We start from the raw sequence: 21,944 nt of genomic DNA on the forward strand, positions 1-21,944 counted from the left end.
TTCATAAAAACTATGAAATCCCAAAAATACTGTACGTTCGAGGAAATATTTCTGCATTTCCTTTATTGAAAAATATTGGACGAAATCAAATATGAATCATATAAAGGGAAATTCATTTCATCGTGTATGGTTACAATCATGTTTATTTGCGTCCAGCTCGAGGCACTGAATATCGGGCAGTGCGTGGGAGCGTGCCCACACAAGGCCGGCAAATAGCATATTCCCCGAAGCAATCCATTGCACTCGGAATTTAAGCCGAAATGTTGTTAAATCTATATTCAGCTTACATATTTCCAATTACAAATTGCTCTTAAAATAGTATTTGATAACACCAATCTGTAAAGGTTAAATCTTATGGCACGTGATGGGAGTTGGCAATTACAAAGGATATACAAATACTTTAAATAATAATATTATTGCAATCGTGGAAGCGGGACAGAGTCCTTTAAGTTGTAGAGCGGCATTCCTCTTTAAGCACAGCAACCATATTACTTTAACGAGTTCTAAAATGTTTGATCTTCTAAAATTAGGTTTTCCATGTTTAGGACTCTTTTCGCAAGACTTTTCTGATTTTGAGAGTGACTGCTTTTGTAGCTGGACTGTCGATTTTAAAAGTCACTTGTATATACGATACATTTAAAATCAGTCATTGAAGAAGGCAGAAGCTAACTTGCTAAGCTTATATTCTTTTTTGTCACTGCCACGTGTAATAAAAATCTATTACGATTTTACAAAAAAGAAGCAAATGAAAGTTCCGAAATCTATCGAAAGCAAAACTTCATAGCTCATAAAAACTTTGAAGTTTTTTAGATACTATACTCACTGAAACTAACATATAATTCTATAACAAGTATTCCCAAAACTTGCGAAACTTACCTCCATCAGAAAATAAGTCAAACAGGATAAAAAAGGCAAAGACGAAACTTTAAATCCGTGCGGAACTCCGGATGTATGACAAAAGTATGAAAAGGGTCCAGGCATCAAAAAGTGTTTTGAACATACTTTCATATTATTTTAAACCGTTTCGTTGTCTTTGTTACTGATTATGATATTTCACTACACCAATTTATTTAGTTTATAGTGACGGTAAAACATTATTTCGAAAGGATTTAATACTGTTGCAATATTTAAGAATATAAAAAAAAACTTAATTATTCTAAGACCCCACTGACTTTCGGTGAAGAAAACATCGTGAGGAAACCCGTATTCCAAATATTGGGATGTGAAATCGCCAAGCCACAGTAAGCGTTTTGATCAATACTCGAATCTTCTATATACGAGAAGATGCTTGTGCCCAGCAATGAGTCGTATTAGGCTGGTATTATTGTAACAAAAGATTTTTTTTGCGATTTGTCAACAACTTGGTACGGCATAACTCTCAAACACCGTGTCCCTCAAAATTGTAACGGACCCATTTGACACTTGACCTTAGCACTTAAGGGACGTCATCAAGGGTTTTTATAAAAGTCATACACATCTTATATAACACTTTAGTAAAAAGGTCAAAGAAGTAAGAACAAGCAAACGAGATTTTAATATTGCAAAACAGTTGAAATGCTATGCAAAAAGCCATTTCACAATGCAAATAACCAAGGTAGAGTTTTAATTGAATAAATGATATTTAATTAAACAATCCTTCCCTGTATTCGCAAAATATGCGAAATTCCGCTTTTTTCGACGAACTATTTAACTCTCTTTGTGTAAGTATACATGTCTATTTTAGAATATTAGAATACAAAATAGCACGAGTATTCCGTAATGAACGTAGGCGGAATTTTCTTACCCATTACACCTTAAAAGGATCTTTTCTAGAGAAAGGTCGCTGAATTTGCAAATTTATATGCTATAATTTAATTTTCATAAACAATATGCTGACAGCCGTGGCTTACCCTTAGCAATTCCCATCTTATTGAGATTTCTCCCACTTTTCCTCAAACTGGCTGTTCTTAATTTTTTGCCACTCAAGACTCCCTTCCGTAGATGCTCACGTCTCTAGGGAAATTTCTGTTGGCCACAATGGGAACCAATATACTACGCTTGCATTATACAGCAGCGGATATTGTTACGAAAATAGTTTTCATAAAAATGTTTCCACTTTCATTGTAGAGACAAAAAATACTTTTCTTTGCAATCTTGTTACCGTCACGGGTTCAGTTCACGTGGAACGCTTACGAAGTAGAGAAGTTTCAGTTGAAAATATTTGGAACAAGAAGTTTTCTATAAGTGCAGAGTGAATAAAATGGAAGATTGATTTCGAAAGATTCGTGATGAAAGTTCGAACTTTTCAGACAGGGTTGGCAAACATGGGGTATGCTAGGTATCGTTTACAGTAAAAATTTCTATAGACAGTTTTTTCAACTGAGTAACAATTATTTTAAATTGCTTAAGCATTTTTATAGTATTTTCTTCCACATTTGTCATAAAAATCATATGTTTAAAAAAATCTTACGATTCCAAAAATGTGAACCCTAAAATGGAGTAAAACAGTTATGTTTACTCTTGACATAAATAAAATATTGTATGCATAGCTACAATGGTTTACAATCTCTGTAAGGCCCTTACTACACGAGATAACGAACAGCTTAAGCCTCAAACGACGAGAGCTTATATGTATATGATCCTCTTTGATTGTAGAGCAACAGTCTTAGCGACAGTTGTGGAAGCTGTCCCACATATAACATGGCACGAGCTTAAAGCGAACGTCTTTCTAAACAACTTAGACTTTATAAAATTAGAAAGAGAAGACAGGGCCTTTTCTTCCCGGATGGTAAATCATCAAATGAATCCTCCTAGGTGAAAGGGCGTGTCAGACCTTTTTTAAATTAAACCCACCCACTTTTTACTGGCCTGTTGGTCAAGTGGTTAGTTGCACTGACTGTTATACCGGAGGACGTTGGTTCGATTCCTACCCAGGACAAATGTTTGTGTGATTTCCACGGTTGTTTATTCTACGTCTGGGTGGAATTTATCTATAATATGTGTGTATTTATAAATGTGGAAGTATGATTATTAGTTGTCTAGTACTCAGAAATAGATAGAAATCTCAGCTTGTATTATACAAGCTCAACTAGATTGAGATTTCATGTAAAATGTAGAATTTTATTTGTCCTCTGTGTCTCAGAGTAGAGTAAAGTTTTCGGAAAATTCCGCTAGACGGTGGTAGGCCCTCAGAAACTAAAATTGTAGAGTAGTGGAGAGTGGCGTCGCGTCTCATGTAGAGCGCCTTAGACTTTTAACTTGAAACTAAGTACACACTTTTGTTATACCTCGATGTTTACCTCAAACACTTGTTTTCCTAGTACTTGTACTCCCACGCTGAAAGAAAAGCAATTGTAAGCGGTCTTTGCTGTTCTTTGACAGAATTTGCGTGGGACGATATTGTTTTGAACAAAGTACGTTGTCTGAGGAATGCATTACTGAGGAAAGTAGTTCTATGCTCTTTTGAGTAGTTTTAAATGTGCTTTTATATGAATTACGGACGAAGGGACACATACATTTTTAGGTTTGCTTGCACTCTCCTTCTAAGATATATGGGTCAGGTTGTATCTAATGAGTGGTGCTCTACATTATTTTCACAGATGATGTATTTCCATTGCTGCGACGTCAAAAATAAAAATTAAAATCATAGTTTCTGGAATCACGAGTCCGACCTGCACATGTATGTATTTTAAATAGGATTCATCTATTATATTATTTATTACTTTGAATATTCTTCATAATCAGAATCGAGAAATTCATTTCAACGAACACACTCACATTTCATGTTTTTGTATATTTTACACTGACTAACGATCATAAATGGTTGGTCTTGGTTGATTATTGGATGAAATATATCGAATATTAATTCCAATCGTTCAAAAGCATAAAAATCATAATCGGGAGGGCAAAATATATACGGTTATTTTAAAAAGGTATTTTAATAACGGCAAATCTCATTTCAAGACATTTGCAAAGGGTTTCCATTGCCCAAAGCAAAAACACCATCAACGTAGGAGTCCCAACAAAAAACTGTCATTCACAGTATCTTATTAGTTGCCACACAAAGCAAATATCTGTAAAAACTCTATAAAGAGTCGAAATCAAACAACGGCGAGTTATTGGACGTGCCGAGTAAACACTGCCACTGGATGAAACAAAACAAAAGACTCTTTACGTGTATCAAATTATGTTTGCCCAGTACAAACTACCTTAAGCTGTATGATTTACGAAAATATACTGTATGAGCCTTGACATAAGGTTGATTTTATTTTAGTATTGGATGATGTATGGAATGTATGCGGGTGTTATATTTCTGTGGCCATTTTATATACCGTTAGGAGCTCGTTAGCCTTCCACATAAAAGGGAAACCATCGATCATTTAGTGTCTATTATTTCTTTAGATTCGAGTTATAGTATCGAGATTATTTTGTCAGTATTGCTACGTTTTTGCTCTTTATAAAAAGTCTTTCTGATGTCTACTATATAAATGCGTGGATAAAGTTGTTATTGGCTCAAGTCTGGGTATGGAGGGATTTTCTTTATATCATTGCTTTAAATTCATCAAAACTCAATACGAAAATATAGGACGGTTTGTGAAATGAGTCAAGCTGATGTCACTGGTTTTTGTCTGCCTAGCTTATGATCCCGCACTGCTGCGTAAGAGCTTGCCGAATACCCTTCCTTTCATAATTTCCTATCCCTCGCCACCTCAAACATGCTCTCGTTGTATATTTTCAATTAATCCCTACCGCCACAGCTTCCGAGGCAGTCTTGGCAGCGCCATATCTCAGCTGGCGGCCTAACGGCCACTCTCCATGCGTGACCAGTTCAAACCCATTTAGCTTGACAACCTTAACTATAATGTTAAAAGCAAAATTGCCTAACAGTTACGGTATCAACTTTCCACAACAGCTAGTATGGTCAATATTCATTTTATACTAACAGCTATATGCAAAACTCTACGTATATCACCTTAAATAGTCATGCTATCTCTTTCACTTTCAAGCTGAACATAGAGACAGATATACGAGGCCTGTCATCAAAACTTAAAGTTATTGTAATTGTGGAAGCGTGACAGCACACTACACGGCATAGATTGGTGTCTCTTTCATAACTGCAATAATCCATTTTGCGGTGATGGAAGGTATCAGACATAAACATCATTAAGTAATGTCCGGTGTGGGAGCATGTACTATAAGGATTGAATAGGAAAAAATAATACAAGAAATGCATCTAATATAATTTAAAATCTTTATTTAGGACGAAACGTTCCACATAAGAAGACCTCGGTAAACACTAGGGTCCATCGAAACAGCTGCGCTGTGGGTTTCGCGAAATACACAACAATACTGCATAAATTATCATAATCTGTATTGAACATGAATAAAATATAAGCCTGTATAAATTTAAACAATTCCGTTAAATCGAAACACTTTATCACAAGCCTATTAATTATGTAGCGATTAAAGTGAGCTGTGTTTTACATAAGGATATCAATAAACATTTGATACTTCTTAAACTGAATGTTAGACATTTTTCATTAATTCAATTATGATTGTAGGAACATAAAGTTTTCAAGGTACGTTGAGAGTCAATTATTCAATGTCTATTAACACTTTCCATGCTTAAACTATTTCTATTATTAACGTTTGATAAAATTTGAGGCATTAAAAATTGTAGGCTTGAAATAAGTTCATTGATATTCCGAATCAAAATGCGTTGATTACGTAAGCTCATTTAGTTTATTGGAAGAGAATGGTTCTTAGCCTTGATCTATTAAAATCCTTATTTCATTAATGGTTCTGGTATAGCAAAAAACTCTTACATCATCAGAGTTTCACACGAAGTTAAAAGCTTCAGTGACCAGCTTTTGACTGACTTGACCTGATCTGATCTAACTCCACTCGAACTAGCTCCATATACCTCAAGGTGACTTCATCTGAAATTCTATCCTTCATCATAATTATATCAAAGACGAATTGTGTAAAAGTAAGTTTGTACGAACTTTGAAATTCTTCGCATTAATCAGCGCTTGCTTGGTGGTGTGTAAGTAGCATTCTAAATTGAAACCTAAGAAGCTGAGAGTAAGATTCATTCTTACTAAACAAGTGAATTAAATTGTAAATTATTTGTGGGACCAAACGCATCGCCTTGAGGAAGCCACAAATATTTGATCCAACATTTGCGTCTTGGATGCCATTGCTTTATTCTAGTTCAGATTCGGTGGACAGCCCCATAACAGTTTGCACTCAAATCGATCTTCATACTTCTTCTGGAACCATTTGATTATCCTCATGTATTTCTGGGTGTTCGTGACCTCTGCCCTTTTCCTATGGTGCTTTGGTCTTGGTGCGGCAGCGTGGCACAGAAATCCTCCATCTAGTATCACCATTCGGTACTGCTGGAGGCACATCTCCAACATCTGATCAGGAATAACAGGATTTAGGAAAAACAATCGTACAAACGAGTTGAGGTGTGTTAAAAAAATGGTTAAGGCCCTAGCACGAACGCTATTAACTGAACCAAAATGAAATGACTTTCTGTATGGAATAAACGAAATTTGAGAATATACAAAAGCAATATTTTCTTAGAATTTATATCACAGAACCTCGAAATAACAAAAAAGGTTGCAAAGTATTATCTTAAGATCAATACAAATACAATGGAAAGATCAATGGCAACATGAATGATAAAAAATCTCACTCCACCTGAGTCATTTTGTCCTGGCGTCCTTCCCAGGACAGTACTTCGCTGTACCACGGCTCCTTATTGGTGCCGAAGTATAGAGGCTCCCATCTGTGATAAGGGTACTCCCGCTTTGCAATCAGCATTGGCTAGAACAACATCCTTTATTAGAATAAAAAAGTAATGAAATATACCTATCTTATGAGTTAACCTATATATCTATTGAGAGTGCGAGTCAGACTTGCGCGGTTCAACACAAGACAAAAAACAAATTAGAAGATTTTTTCATCTTTCTAGCTATCACATCGCATGCGTCACACGGACGCTCAGCAAAAGTTTTTACCCATTGGCTGTGGAACCCTAAAAATAATCTTCTCAAGGAGTATAATATCATGGATTAACACCCACGACGTAACATGGGTATGGTCTCATCTTCATGGATCGAGCGCCGCGTGGGACGCTTTATGTGGGTTGCTTGGCTGTAAATGGTCGTTAAGTGTGCATGAAAAGCGCGATATTACGCACCACGTCTACATTAGCGCAAACAATTTGCCATCGGGCAGACCCCAATCTTTGATGTAAAGAAAACGACTAAATTGTGCAAAGAATTCGCAAACATCAAAGTAAGCACTTACGAGAATAAATGAGGGTGTGTCATATAGAACTATGATCGATAAACATCTGTTCCCATCTCGTCCCCATCAAAAACATCCAACATTATGCATTTGTATTGTGTGGAAATAAATTGCCTCACTGCTCTGAATCCCAACTGATATCGATACATACATCATCTCACTTCAATGCATTTGCAACTCGACAATATTTATTACCTCTCCTAACAACGTATTTCTTGGACACAACATGCTAAATGGAACATTTCGAAAATACATAAATCTTACTTTTGCAGTTGAATCATATCACTGAAGGCGATTTCAAACTGGATACAACAAATTATAATATATGGACAACAAAAGCTTATAGCCTAGTGGTAAGACCGCAGAACTGCCAAGTCAAAGTGAGTTCGATCCCAAGGCGAGCACCGATTTTGCTAATGTTGTATGCGTTTTGATCTCTCTTCAGTCATGTCGGATTGTCATGAGAGTTACGGAACAGAGAATACACCTGTGTTGACACTATAATATGTTACGAGCAGCTGCCTGGTGTCTTGCGTCATTAAACGACGTGGTCAAAATCCCGTTGACGTCCACAAAATATTTGACATTATTTAATCGATATATTGTACAGGTTTTGAAATTGAAATTACTTGCGTTATATGTTGCTGGTAAAAATATAAAGAAGTTTTCAGGAGCAAAACAAAAATTCGGCAAATCAATACATTAGCATTCGCTACATGCGTAGAAAATCGTTGTTTTTCCAAGGTTCTAAGAGCAACAAAACAACACCATCCAATTTCAGTCGATACTATTTTCGTATAAAACACAATTGAAATACGTAAGTATTCCTTTGCTTGATATATATTTGTGAACAAGTGAGACCGGTATAAAAGGAATACGTTCAACGGGAACTTATTGAATGTTTCCGAAGGGTCCCGATGTGTCGCAAACGATTCCTCTGACCTCCGAATGTCGGCAATTTGCAAAATTGGTACGGTATCTGTTTACCCCTGTCACCCTGCAGGTAACATGGCGAAAGATATGTAGTTATTGGAAATAATGATGATATGATATGGATTTTTGTTTTGAGGAAAAATATTAGTTTTTATTTGGTATGGTAGAGTTCCCCAAATATACTTATTGATAAAATGAATTGTGAATATCGCAATGTTTTCTTCAAGAAAATTTTATATTGACCGTTATCTGCGTTTTAAGAAGGAGTGGGGATGCCTGATTGATGATTAACCACTTGAAACGACCTTAGTCACAATGGGACAAGTGCGAAACGCGGAGCCCACCATCAAGTACCAAGTTTGATTATCAAAATTTGAATTAGAGCTTACACAAGAATTAAGAATGAAACTTCACGTGCAATACCGTAATAGTAACCTAGCACTTATACTTCACGTTTCAGCGTTCTAGGGCGTATAAGCGAAACAGACCGAAACACATTCAAAAGTTATCCCAAACGCAAACGGACAGTGTCCAACTAAACTTTATAACGACTTTCAACAGGATCCATACCGCGGGCTCGTATAACGTAACCAGTACGAACCAGTTATAATCGGCTGTTAGCGCTTTAATACGGTAAAGTGTCTCTAGTGCGCGGAGCTCCCGATAATTAGTTAGCAATTAGTTCGGGACGGGATGTGACAGCTAAGAGGGGTGGAAGGGTTGTGACTTCCACTCGGGAAGATTGAACCCTCATTGAACCAGATTGGGACTGAATTACTTGCAATCCCATTGGAAGCGGGATTTGATTGACTGGTGACTGCGGTGTGAGATTTGCGTATGCATGAGATGGATTGAGATTCAAGATGTCCGGACGGAAATTACGTTGTGATTGCGTAACTGATGGGAGGCGTAACTTTGATAATATCGTTATTATTAATGCTGACATGACATACGCTCTACAAGTGATCTCGTTAGCGAACCTGGTATAGTGTAATTACTTATCAGATTTAAAGGTTTCCTTTACCGAATGGTAAAAGTGGATCTCATTACTAAGACTGTTTGTCATCAGGTTGTATCTCATGAAATTTGAAAGGTAGACAGTTTTTTTCCTGAGGATGTATTTTTGGAGCCTTTTTGCCGTTTTTCTAGAGCCAGTAAGGAACCTTTCTTGCAAGAGACCAATTCTCACTTTACTGGTTTCATTTTATTCGCGTATTCACTCGCACCTAATGAATGTGATTGTAGCGTGTTAGGTACATTTAGGCCAAGGTAAGTCACAAACATAAACCGAAATAAAAGTAGCTTATAAACTGATCTAGACTGTCATAAATAGAAATATTTAGTCCCCTTGAAATATTGTGGCAAAATTTATCTTTTTTCGAAAATTCACTTATCTTTTGCTGAGGCTGTTAATATATACTTCATAACTATTCTAAAAGACTTGTGGATAACACACTGTGAAAACAAAAAGTGAAAGTTTTTTCATATCCGCATTTCACATAAAATAGGACCGACCTATGACGTAGGTTCGGACTAATGTCACGTGCACAACGCCTTCGCTTCACTGATATCTAACTTATAAAGGTTATTTTTAGAACTCTAATAGTATGCTATAACATATCTAGGCATGAAAGTGTCACGCTAGTAAAAGCTATTATAGCTACTCACACTATTGCTGCTTTTTATTTACTGTCCCTTTAGCCAAATTACATTTCTATTGTGAACGTCAATAGAAAGCCCTCAAATGTGTGGAAATGACATTTTGTTTCGATTGGTCAAAACTGGCTTGTTATCTCCATACATCCTAGAATTTTCTATCTACGCTGACGATTCAAAAAGCCACTTGACTAGACGGGCTGCAAAGTTCTATCAGTGGACGTGAAATATCTTTTCTATGGGTCATATCATTCTTATACATTCGAACAAAAAATTCATCAACAAGGAACCTGAGAGTCTACCAACTCGTCTTAAAGTGATATCAGTATGGTAGTGAAAGCGTTACAGTGCAATACACGTCGTAGAGCAGTATGTTTCTTCCACGACCACAATAATATTATTTTAGAAGTTGGCGTTAGGCTGGGGTCGCTGTCGTAACAATTCACCTTATAGTTTTTTTTAAAGTCCTTTCAATACAAAAGATTCATCTTGAATAAACACTTTTCTGGGAAGGTCATAACTCGATACAAAGGGCAGAGATCTCTACTCATCTACGTAGCATCCAAAAGTTTCTTTAATAACACTTCTTCCGGCAGAAATGTTCACACAATGAAGTGAAATGCCGTTTATCAAAGTCAGATACACGAGATTATCCTTCGGGAAATTAATAGGCTATAGAACACGGGGAGGGTTTTGCCCGATTTCTTCTGCTACTGACGTTCCTGTTTTAACTTATTTGATCTCCTTGTTTTGGTATATTTTATGATGAAGTTAATCGTTTATGGCAATGATTGAAGGTAAGATTTGAAAGGGAAATGTTTATAAGGTATTCTGCTTATCTAATCTAATTAGCCTGTTTTTAGGTTTCCAGAATATGTCGGATAAGATTTTGTCGTTTCACAAAAAAAGATGATACAGCGAGTTCAAATCATTCTTACTGACAAATAACGTTTTTAGCAACCAATTTCTCACATCCCTATTTTTAATGCATTCATTATCCAGCATTATCAAAATATAATTTATTTAAGTAACATAATAAATATTTAAGGTCAACTTTCATTATTCAGAAAAAACGAAACCGCAAAAAAAATTACTAAATACCACTTACAAAATGTACCAAGTTGTATGACCTAATTTGAAACGCCTCAAACCTTAACTACATGACTTGTCTTATCAATATACATGTAAGGCATAAAATACTTCAAAGGAAACCTGTCATACAAATAGCTCCGCTAACTGATATTCATTAGAATATTTCGTGGTACATTAAAATGTCGTACATGAAGCATTTTTATACGGCTTAATGTTTGCTCATCCATCACGTTCGTCCATCAATGCCAAGTAAACAGCATTTTGAGAGGGTGACACATATTATTTAATAACCTCGTATGTATATTTTAGGCGTTAGGGATACGTAGACACTTTTTGCTGCCGACGCGGCACTCCTTCATAGAGAACCGTACTTGTTGTGTCTGATATATTTAGTGTATGCGTATAGAGTTAATTATTTCTTATTGGTCTTATTGAGATCAAATAATCGTCGGCATCTTGTTTCTTTAGTATAATTTTCTGTTTTATGACGGGTAATTTTTATATTTCAATTTAGTCCCACTGTTAACAATATGAAAAATGTGGTGAGACATCTAAAAAATTTAGTGGTCGTATTACGTTTCTCCATCCATGTTTTACAATACTAGTTAGTTGGTGGGCCTTTTAAAGATAGCAAAAAAAATATGCTTAAGCACATAGTCACAAGAATGACGCAAACAAGTCGTTTTCGTATCAACCGGTGCCATGCCTACAAAAAGCCGATAAAACACAAAAATCAATGTTAGGAAGCGCCTACTAGAATGTTGTCAAGAAAGTAACGCCAGTATGACATCATGCTACAAAGTAGGTTGAATTTTAGAGTACAACATTCAGGTCTTTTTTTTGTATGCTTGATGTTCAACCTAGAGTATGTTCAAACCTCCTTTCAAAGATTCAGGGGCTACTTAACCCATCGTTGAGGAACTCTCAGATGTGACAGTTTCTTCCCAAAGTGTCCTATACCGTTGTCATGATGTGAAAATTATTTTGCAACACGCACATGAACTCGAAAAGACCCTGGGTGTGCCAAAGTTGTAAAAGTTGCAACCTATAACTTTTGACGTGGCAGCCCAACCCATATCACATACGTACTTTTATTTTCTTGGTCCAAAATTACAAAAGAGTGCTCACGTAGTGTGTTTTTTTTCTTAAATGTTTATATTATTACATATTTAATGTAACCTAACTTAAGCCTACACAATGAAGTGCAATACAGAATTTAGTACTGAATATTCAAGAACTAGTCTGAAAATCCTTAAAATATCGTCGACAAATCGATATTTAATTACGTCACTTTAAAACACAACAAAGAGATCCCCTTGAGGGCTTCTTAATGGGCACTTAATATCTTACCTCTAGGGCTTCTTTAGGTTCCCTCATCAGCCATGTCTGGAGACCAGGAAACCGCTGACAGTGGGAACAGACCTTCTGGTGGAAGTACATCGCGCGGTTGGTCGCTATCATCTGAATCAACCTGTTGAAGAAGGAGAGTTCTATTAAAACTGGTAACATTTTCCTTATAATACGATCAAAACATCACAAAAGCATCATAATAATATTTTATGTGAAGCGGATTCATAACGGTTTGAAAACGGTTTAGTCACTCGTATTTATCAGAGTCGTCCGATCAATTTAGGACGCAACCCGAGCCCTTTAACCTTGAGCTGACACTGCGGTTGGATGGCGAATAAAAAGATCTTACGCAAAAGTAATAGTGTTTCATCAGTGACTCAAAAATACTTATTATTGAAAAGCAATGGCTTACTCTCGTCCAAAAGACGCAAAGGAGAGAGAGTTGAGAATTAATATATAAACAAAATGAAATAGAAGAAATATAGACAAAACGTAACTAATAGCCCCGTTTATTTTGATGAACAAGTCCAAATTAAACAATTTCCTACAAAAAATTTACTTTACGTTATTTGAAAAATCTATGAAACTAAAGATTTTGTTCTTCCACAAAATATTCACCGCCGATGATAATTTTACATGTGAATCCGTTTTTTAAAAAAGATTGTCGTTTTTTTTTATGTTCATCGCTACGCAGACAAAATACGTTCAAAAATAAGTAACAATTTAACGCCTTTTATAATGTTTGTTTCAATTAGCTGCAAAGCTCGGATGCCAAACAAAACACACTTTTGTAGAGAATTGTACAATTCAGCTGTACTTAGCATAATTTGTTCCCGAGACTGGGCTTTGTTTAATTTAAACTAAGTCGTGTAAATACAAACCGTTGAACACTCGTAATTACAGAAACAATTGTGATTTTTGGCCTATTTTAGGTAGAACACCAAATTGTTGCGCTGAATTCTGTGAATGTTTGGAACAACTATTTTGTGCACCACCTTAAGATGTCTACTACTAAGCTTAATAGCACATCTTAAGTAATATTATTGCTGTTGTGGGAGTGTGACGGCGCACCACATGGCGTAGAGCGGTACCCTCTTCCACTACTGCATCAACACTGTACAAACATACATCATTGGCCTAGCCTTTTCCCAACTATGTTGGGATCGGCTACCAGTCTAACCGGTTTCAGCTAAGTACCAGTGTTTTACAAGGAGCGACTGCCTATCTGACCTCCTCAACCCAGTTACCTGGGCAACACGATACCCCTTGGTTAGACTGGTTGTCAGACTTTTTCAAGCTTCTGACTACCTGTAACGACTATCAAAGATGTAGGAATATCAGCCGGGACCCACAATTTAACGTGCCTTCCGAAACACGGAGGAACTCGTTATGACAAAGATGGTCACCCATCTAAGGACCAACCGCGTCAAGCATAGCTTAACCTGTGATCGATTCACTTATGCGGTTATAGCTTAGCCACGAGCTCCTCTCCTCGTACAAACATACAGAAATAGGTTTTTTTCGCCTTCTACTTGGCTGAACTCTGTGTTATTTGTTTTTTTTTCTACAGGCATACATTATCTATGAAAAATTAAAAATCTTATGCACAGCCTGGCTATAAGAGGAGAGATGGACAGACAGTTGAGACTTATTAATACGGTTCTGTTTTATCTTAAAGCTGCGGAACCCCAAAAAAAGCCCTGCTTACTTACTTCCTTTTTCACTTGAAACGACAACCCTATAGTACAGTTAATAAAAACCAAAAACAGAACTTCCTTCTTGGTCTAATAGAAGAACAATGTAATCGCACATATATACCGTTATCTTCACATAGCAGATATATATATTTTATATTTAAGGATAAATCTCTTAGTCGAGGCACGTAGACGAATAAGAAAAGAGGAATGATCCTAGCTAGGTATTATAACAATATTGTGAAGGAACATCGCGAGAATGAACTAAGTGATGTGTGCGCTGAATATATTGGCGATAATTGACCTCAGGGTGTGAGATAAAACCTTTTTATTTATTTATACTTATACATGTATATATACAAAAGCCACGTAATGTGCTTGTGAGAAATTATTATGTGGCAAAAGTAATAAGGTATTAGACAAAAAATGAGTTCAGTCCGGCAGACTTTCGAAGAACTATTGGATACGTATTGAGATAAAATTGCGTGTGACGTCACTTATCAGTACGCTTTTTACTAACAAATGTTACTAACCCCCACTGTCATACATTTCATCATCTTAATTGCTTTTAATCTTCCTTTTTAATGATGTGATAAATGACTGCAGGGGTCGAGTGGTTGAGGTCACCACACCAAACTCACTGAGAGCGACAATGTCTCTATTCCCGCGTAAGACAAGCATTTGTATTATCATCGAATGCTTGTATGTACACATACAAGCATTCGATGATAATACAAATGTTTATTAATAATATTAGTAGTACAATGTTTATTAAATCTCCGCTAAGTTCGTGAAAAGCAACGAAAAACTCCTTGTTCTATTATGAGTAAATGCTCAAGTATATCCTCACCATAAGGGTTACGAAAGATCTGATTAACTTTACCATTTAAGTGCCACATTTCTCTACCGGCAACAATATATTAGTTATATAATGAATTTATTAATAGAACATTTATGTTCGCCACTCGTTTCCCAAGGCTTTTTTGTAGTAGTTTTGAAAGTATTGAAACAATATATCTAATCTAATATAAGGTAAAAGCACCTATTACGGAGGTATTTCGCAACATTTGAAACTAAGAAACAAAAATAAGAATTTGTAGGTATTTCTAAAGGTGGAAAAAAATTCTATCGTTAAAAGTGGAATTTATATTTTGTATTGCCGTTGAGACTATGATTCTGTTGATGATATTTCTTATTTTAAAGAAATATTTAAATAGTCTGGTCGATTTTCCCTTATACGGAGGTAAAATTATGCTCTGATCCTATTACTGCGGTAGACGGCTCCTAATACGGAGGGTCAGAACTTATATTCATTAAAGTTCCGTACAAATAATATTTATTTAATAATAGTTATGTGTTAGTAAAAGTTTTTCCTTTTTATTGAAAATTGATTTTATTAAATTGCGTAATCAAATTAATGGTGAATGAATTATTTCCATTTTGAGTAACTCTGACAATGACATCTAATATGTATGGGACCCAAATACGGCTAGACCTATAATAATTAAGGACATCCCTCTATAGAGCTACTGTTGTTGAGATCGCGTTCTGTAGTAAGTATTTTTTTCATAGTAATTCTGACCTTGATCTGACCTGATCTGAAATTGTTGAGAATCAATAGTATTCGAGGGATTAAATCACTTCGAAATCGAACAGTTATTTTTCTCGTGATGCCTGAACATACAGACAGACAAAATAAATTTTTATCACATATTTGGGTTTGGTCACTCGCTGCTGTTTTTTTTTTTCAATATTTTCAGTGTACAGAATTGACCCTTCTACAGATTTATTAAATTTATAGATAAATGAATAGAACCGTAATAGGAGATCTTAGAACCCTACACGGAGTTACCTGGAAATAATTACCTCCGTAATAGGAAAACTACTCATGTTTTCGATAATCCTAATTCTGACCCATAAATATTTCGATAAACAAAAGAGTAAAAATGCCTATTCAAACATTAACAGTTTTTTGGCTCAGATTTGTAAAACTCAAGTCAAAATTTATACAAAATAAATGTTTTGTGATAAATCAAAATACACCTTCCCATTTTTGCCTCTTCTAAGAAACTAACATTTTGTACTCGACAGTTTTCATATTTAACTAGATTTACAATTAAGAACACATACCACAGAATATGGTTTTTAAGTTATGTGATTAATAATTATTTCAACTAAACTTGAAACTAATTGAATAAGTTAATCAATTAAAAGTTATAAACAATTAAACATGACCAGTAATTTTCCTATTTCGGAGTCATAACACCGTATTAGGATTAATTTTTAAAATTTGTATCGTATTACGGCGGTGTTTTATTTTTAATTTTTTTGGTAAAAAATGACTTACAAATATAAAATAAGCTATTTAAATAGTGAGTGTAATAATAAGAAAATGCTATCAATAACAAAATAATAAACTCGAACGGCATCTTAATACGAAAAACTTAGTTTCTAAATATTTGTGTATTTACTTTTGTTGTTCCGCGTTTGTATGGAAACACCTCTCACGTCGATTACGTTCCAGAGACTGATTGATTTTGTTGTGTTGTCTATCTGCTATAATTGCAAATGTCAGTTAAGTCATAAAGTAAAAGATTTAGAATAAATAGTTTCGGTTTTGGTCTACCTACACTGAATAAAACGGGAATAAAACGCGAAAATATAAATACCACCGTAATAGGAAGCGATTTTGACTACCGCCGTATTAGGAGCGTTTACCTTACGAGTACCCACAACACTAAAACAACATTCTGAACATTCAAAACTTAAATACAAAATAACAAACCAATAAGAACTGTATATTAAATATCAAATTATAAATACCCGACCGCGATCCAAACGTGACCTACTAACAAAGCCAATATCGGCCGAAACCACAAACCAAAATGCATATTCTGGATATAAAATACATATGGGAGAGGACACCACTAAAGGGTTGCTACGGAAAAAAATCTTTTAAATGCTAAAGAAGAATAATTTTGCAAGCGATCACACAATGACAACAAAAGGAACTTAAGCATGCTCTCTACTTTAATATTGTCCCATTGTGTTGTCCACTCCAAAAGCTACAATTTATCAACTCACGTTGCTTTGTCGTGTGGGATCTTTTCACCTCTCTCCACTTCAAATAACGGTACAACAAACACCGTCTTCGCAAACACGCAGCCAGAGTCCCTCTTCTCGTTACCCATAAGCTTCCTGATCATTTTGAGGAATTTCGGCGCTAAATTATAACTCGGAACCATTTCTATGTCTGATACTAAAAAGTAATTGGTCAGTGATGCATTTCTTGCAACGTTTCTTCCGACGTTTATTGGATACACCATCAAAGTTGATTTCCTGTGTGTTATGATATCGTCAGCTTCTAGACCGGAGCAGTCTTCGAACCTTAAGTTAGGCACGTCGTATCTTTTGTCTGGTAACTTCATCATCATCCGTTCCACTTTGTTCTGTCTTACCCTTTGTATGTATTCGGCTCTCGTTTTGTTGTTCAGTTTCCGATAGTTTTCTAGTCTCTGTCTCAACAGCTGTTCTACCGTCACGTTTGGTGATATAGTAACAGGCTTTACCGTGATTGCAGCTAGCTTCCTTTCGCCTATCGTTCTAATTTTAGGCACTGCGCGATTTGGAAAAAATAAATGGACCGACACCTTAGCCATCATCGGGTAGCAATGACACAAATGGTCTAAAATCTGCATTGATATATCTAGGTCGTAATTCGGAACGAATATAGCGAGGCTTATTGGGCCATCCCAGAATTTCGCTATTTCCACGATATGATACAGAAATTCTGGTGTCGACTGAGTGACATACGACACCGCATCAATTTTGCTGATATTTAGGTAGGCAACTCCTCGTATAGCATTGTATATGACTCCGTAGTGGCTCCTTGAACCGGTTTCTGGGGACGGAAGTACTTGGAGGCTGTCCCACTTAAGTCGGTCAGGAAGGCCATAATTAAACATGCAAAAGCTTCTGTTCCCAGGCTGTCTTCCTTTCAAAAAGGCGCCAGGTCTGTAGTTAAAGTCACCGATCTTCGGTCTCGGGTGTGAGTGGTCGTGGTGCTTGTATGCGTACAGTTGCAACACTATAGTCATGCTGAGTATGAAGGAAGCTATGAGAAGTATAGTCGAATGTTTCCTTGTCAACCTGAAGGAGTAAGCTCCGAATATCCGCAGGCATCTCGACATGTTTATCTTTCATTGTTTTTATTTATAATGCACTTCTATGATACATGCTTTCTTCTTGTGACACTGTAAGCACTAGACACACACGAACACCATATATCACCTTCTCATTTCATGATATTGGACAAACAATTTTTGTAAACAATACAACACACAATGACATCAAACCAGACAAGGGCTGCGGTAACCTATTTTCCGCACTCAAACAACCGTCCGAGATAATTTAATCATGCTGAAATTTCAAGGATTCGATAGTATTCACTTTATAAGGTTTTCTATTTCATGGGTCTAATTTGAAATTGTTTATTAAAACAGTGAATTTTACATCAATTTAGGAGTTCATTTCCTCGCTATACATTGTCGTATTTTGACAGTTGCTGCGCGCGCCGTCGTCTGACAGTGCGCGAGCTGCGCACTCAAGAATCAATATTACCGCCATGGTTGGTTTTCACGTTTCCCGGGTACGTTTTCAATTACATAGCTTCAAAAACTAAACGCAACTTCTTAATTTTTATATCGATAACTTTGTTGTTATTTAATTTAATTTATTTCAAAAAATAATATTATAAAACATTTCTTTGCAAGTTGTGATAGTGGACGGAATTTGTAATAGAAAACGAAATGCCTAAACATGTTAAGAAAAACAACGACGCTATATCTTGGCTATATCACGTTCTATGGCCTCTTTACTTAAAAACTCCTTTTACCTCAATAATATAATTAGTTCGTCTTTGTCCAGAATACGGAGATTTACGGCACGTCCGAACAAAAGAAAAAAAAACTTAAAAGACGTAAACTGGCAAAGTTAAGTAAGGAAACCGGTTAGGTGTAAATCGGAATCGCTACACTTCACACCTCTCTATATGATATGATGCCACACGCTTCGTATAAATAGGCTAAAGATAAACAAATTAGATAAGTGACAATTAATTTTGGCACTTATAGATAGGGTTCCATTTTTACCTTTTGGGTACGGAGCTGTTTAAAAAAGGGTCGCTTTGTTGATTTAGGTAGTTTCAGTTTTGATGAAATCTTTGTTCTAAATTATTTTTTATTCTCGAATCAAGTATAGTTTGATTTTTTCTGACGTGTATTGGGAGGTAAATAATGTTCAATTATAAATACTGAAAACGAGAAAGTAATAATCTTATGGTTACAAAAAAATCTACACAATTGTAGGTTAAGTTTAAAAAAAAACCTTCAGTAGTTTTTCAGACAATTGCTATATAAACCTTAAGCACGTACCTGTTAAAACAGCCCAACTTTGCTACGCTCAGCACTCGTGCCTAAAACTAAAAGAAGAATGGACTAGTCGCCTACCAACACCTCTTAAAGCAAGACTGTACATATTGTGAAAGCAAGACAGAGCACACACCGTATAGTTGTGTCTCTCTCCCACAACAGCAAAAGCTTTACTGTATGTTTGGGTGATAGGTGGTAGGATTGAACTTTATCCAATTTAGTGTTGTAACAACAAAAATTGTAAAAGCAGCCGTTCCCGCTCTGTGAGTGACAGACCACATGACGCGAACTCAATTTAAACTTTGTTTCTTTCTGTGTTTTGTGGAAAGGAGAGTATGGATGTGTCCTGTGTGGTGTAGCTTGATAATAGACGCACTTTCAGTGCGCTACAAGAAAATTGATTTCATATAATTAAAGTTGATGATAGTTGGCGCAGGAAACTTTCTAACCTATGTTATGTTTCATGTCTTTGCATTCTCGTACAAAATCCATTATGATAATTACTTTAATTTTATTAATTTTATATATAATTTTAATTTAATAATCTAAAAGCTTATAAGGCGGAATAAGTTTATGCCTCTTTATGAAAAGTGAAAGTCACTATTTATTTAATATCAATAATTTTACAACCACATTGAAAATAAGTCAACCTAGCCTATTGTGAACTAAATGTCGTATCCATAGAATTCATTCTGCTACCGATAGTCATCGATAACCAAAACAATCAAATTTATACGCTCGCTGACATGTTCGAAAACATACTGTAACCTCGATAGATCAAAAAATAAACAATGTTCCGTAGAGTTTTCACTTCTATCATAACAGTAAGAACAAAATTGAAATACCAAAAACAGCTAATGAATTTTTAACATCGTACCTTATTAAAAACTGACATAAATTCAAACGGATAACTTGAGAGAAAAAAACACCTTTATCCTCCAAAAGTTCGCAGCGAACAAACGAGGAGTCTTAATAAATTTTAATTATACACTCTACAAAGATCGCTCGCAAAATTGGGCATAAGTTTCCCTTGTAATTGTATCCAAGTTTTAATGAGAAGTTAACAGTTTGAGGGCTTGAAGCACGCTACACCAGTTTTTGGAACAACACTTGTAATAATGTTCAGTTGAGTAGCTGAAAACATGAAGAACACACTCAAGGAGAAATTTAAAAATAACGTTATAGTAAAACCATTGTATAGAAAACTGAAGGATGGAAATAAAGTCGAACCGACTGTACTTGTAACTGTTGACCGCACTTTCAAACTAGATGGTCACGCAATAACTGTCAAGCGTAATATAGTGAATGATAATGATAATACTGTTTCGAATAAAGCAAAAACTTCGAATAGAGTATTCCGATGTGTACGTGATCAAAGTAATCAAAGTGATATATTCGAAAAGATTAATCATGAACGCAAAATTAATGGATTAAGAAAAACTTATAAAATGTTAAGTGGTATGGAAAATAAGAGACCCAGTGAAGTGGATGATGTCGACGATGGAACTAATAAATTAGTCCAGGCTGATTACAATCATATACTGGTTACTCAGACTGTAAGTAAAACTATCAAAGTGAATGATGAATGTAAAAATGATGAATATGAATTTTCGTACTTTGGTGTGATCATCGAGACACATAGTACATAATAATATAGATGCTGGTTTTATATTTTACAACTAAGAGTGAAACTATTCTTTATAAAATAATGAATGTTATCTTAATACTCAGAGAGAACACAAGCTTTTCCCAATATGTCATTACTTTTTAACCCATCTGATAAAAAGATAGAGCAAGGGTATGTTTAGGGTTCCATATCCAATGGGTAAAATCCCCTCCCGAAACCTTATTACTTAAGTCCCACTGTCTACACGTCTTTGGCCAGGCTGTCTAATAATATAATTGTCCGTAACCGAACCTTATAGTAAAACTTAGGTTAAGCACATCACATACATTTGATAGGCTATCAATTTTTAAACCAAACTTGTCATTGTGTAGCCTATTTGTACGCTCAGTTAATTTTTTTTACTCGCATTTAAATACTAAAGAAGGTATTGTTGAAGAACAATTTGCTTCCTGCATTATTTTAAGATTTCCGTATTGTTTTTTGTTCACTCGGAACACACTATCAGGAAAACACACTAGATATCAAATATTAACACAATAGTGCCGCTTTGTGCATATGGCAAATAAGGTAGTTATTCTAGTTTAGCATGCCAAATTTATCCCACGAGACTTGTAGAGTTTTATAACTTTACTTGTTTCGCGAATGTTATTGTGAAACAGACAACGTGAACTTTACTACAACGAACATCGCCTTTTCGTTTATAGTTATTTAATCTGCATATGTGTTGGATATGCAAAATGCAGTACTGTCCGGAAAAAAAATCGCCTTCTAGAAGTTTTTATAAATATTTATATTAGCTAGATACTTTGAAAGGATTTACTAATAATATCGGTTGGTAAAGGACTCATAGCACGGGCGAATCTT

At 35.5% G+C, this 21,944-nt stretch overlaps 2 protein-coding genes across 3 annotated transcripts in view; one reads left to right on the top strand and one right to left on the bottom strand.

Annotated features, from left to right (window-relative positions):
* Nucleotides 1-5,207: 5,207 nt before the first annotated feature.
* LOC113491848 lies at nucleotides 5,208-18,608 on the bottom strand. Its single transcript, XM_026869024.1, has 4 exons — nucleotides 17,109-18,608; nucleotides 12,331-12,451; nucleotides 6,688-6,813; nucleotides 5,208-6,401 (listed from the first exon to the last, which is right to left on the bottom strand). Exons 1-4 carry the CDS (start codon nucleotides 18,212-18,214, stop codon nucleotides 6,189-6,191), a joined length of 1,566 nt encoding a protein of 521 aa, XP_026724825.1. The 5' UTR covers nucleotides 18,215-18,608; the 3' UTR covers nucleotides 5,208-6,188.
* A 1,790-nt stretch (nucleotides 18,609-20,398) lies between these two features.
* LOC113491849 (potassium channel subfamily K member 2-like) overlaps nucleotides 20,399-21,944 on the top strand; it is a 45,235-nt gene continuing 43,689 nt past the window's right edge. The window contains exon 1 of one of the 2 annotated variants that reach the window (XM_026869026.1): nucleotides 20,399-21,009. In XM_026869026.1, the coding sequence (XP_026724827.1) occupies nucleotides 20,596-21,009 (414 nt within the window). In that variant the 5' untranslated portion in view covers nucleotides 20,399-20,595. The remainder of the gene's footprint in view (nucleotides 21,010-21,944) is intronic. The other variant, XM_026869025.1, reaches the window with a different exon arrangement.

Source organism: Trichoplusia ni, chromosome 3, assembly GCF_003590095.1.
Source record: "Trichoplusia ni isolate ovarian cell line Hi5 chromosome 3, tn1, whole genome shotgun sequence".
NCBI lineage: Eukaryota > Metazoa > Arthropoda > Insecta > Lepidoptera > Noctuidae > Trichoplusia > Trichoplusia ni.

Bases quoted from the DNA above. Each gene is read 5' to 3' on its own strand.
- LOC113491848 (XM_026869024.1), bottom strand. From the start codon at position 18,214: ATGTCGAGATGCCTGCGGATATTCGGAGCTTACTCCTTCAGGTTGACA. The intron at 6,814-12,330 runs GTAAGATATTAA...ATGTTGTTCTAG, and splicing joins AACCTAAAGAAGCCCTAGAG to CCAATGCTGATTGCAAAGCG. The intron at 6,402-6,687 runs GTGGAGTGAGAT...ATTCCTGATCAG, and splicing joins GCCAGGACAAAATGACTCAG to ATGTTGGAGATGTGCCTCCA.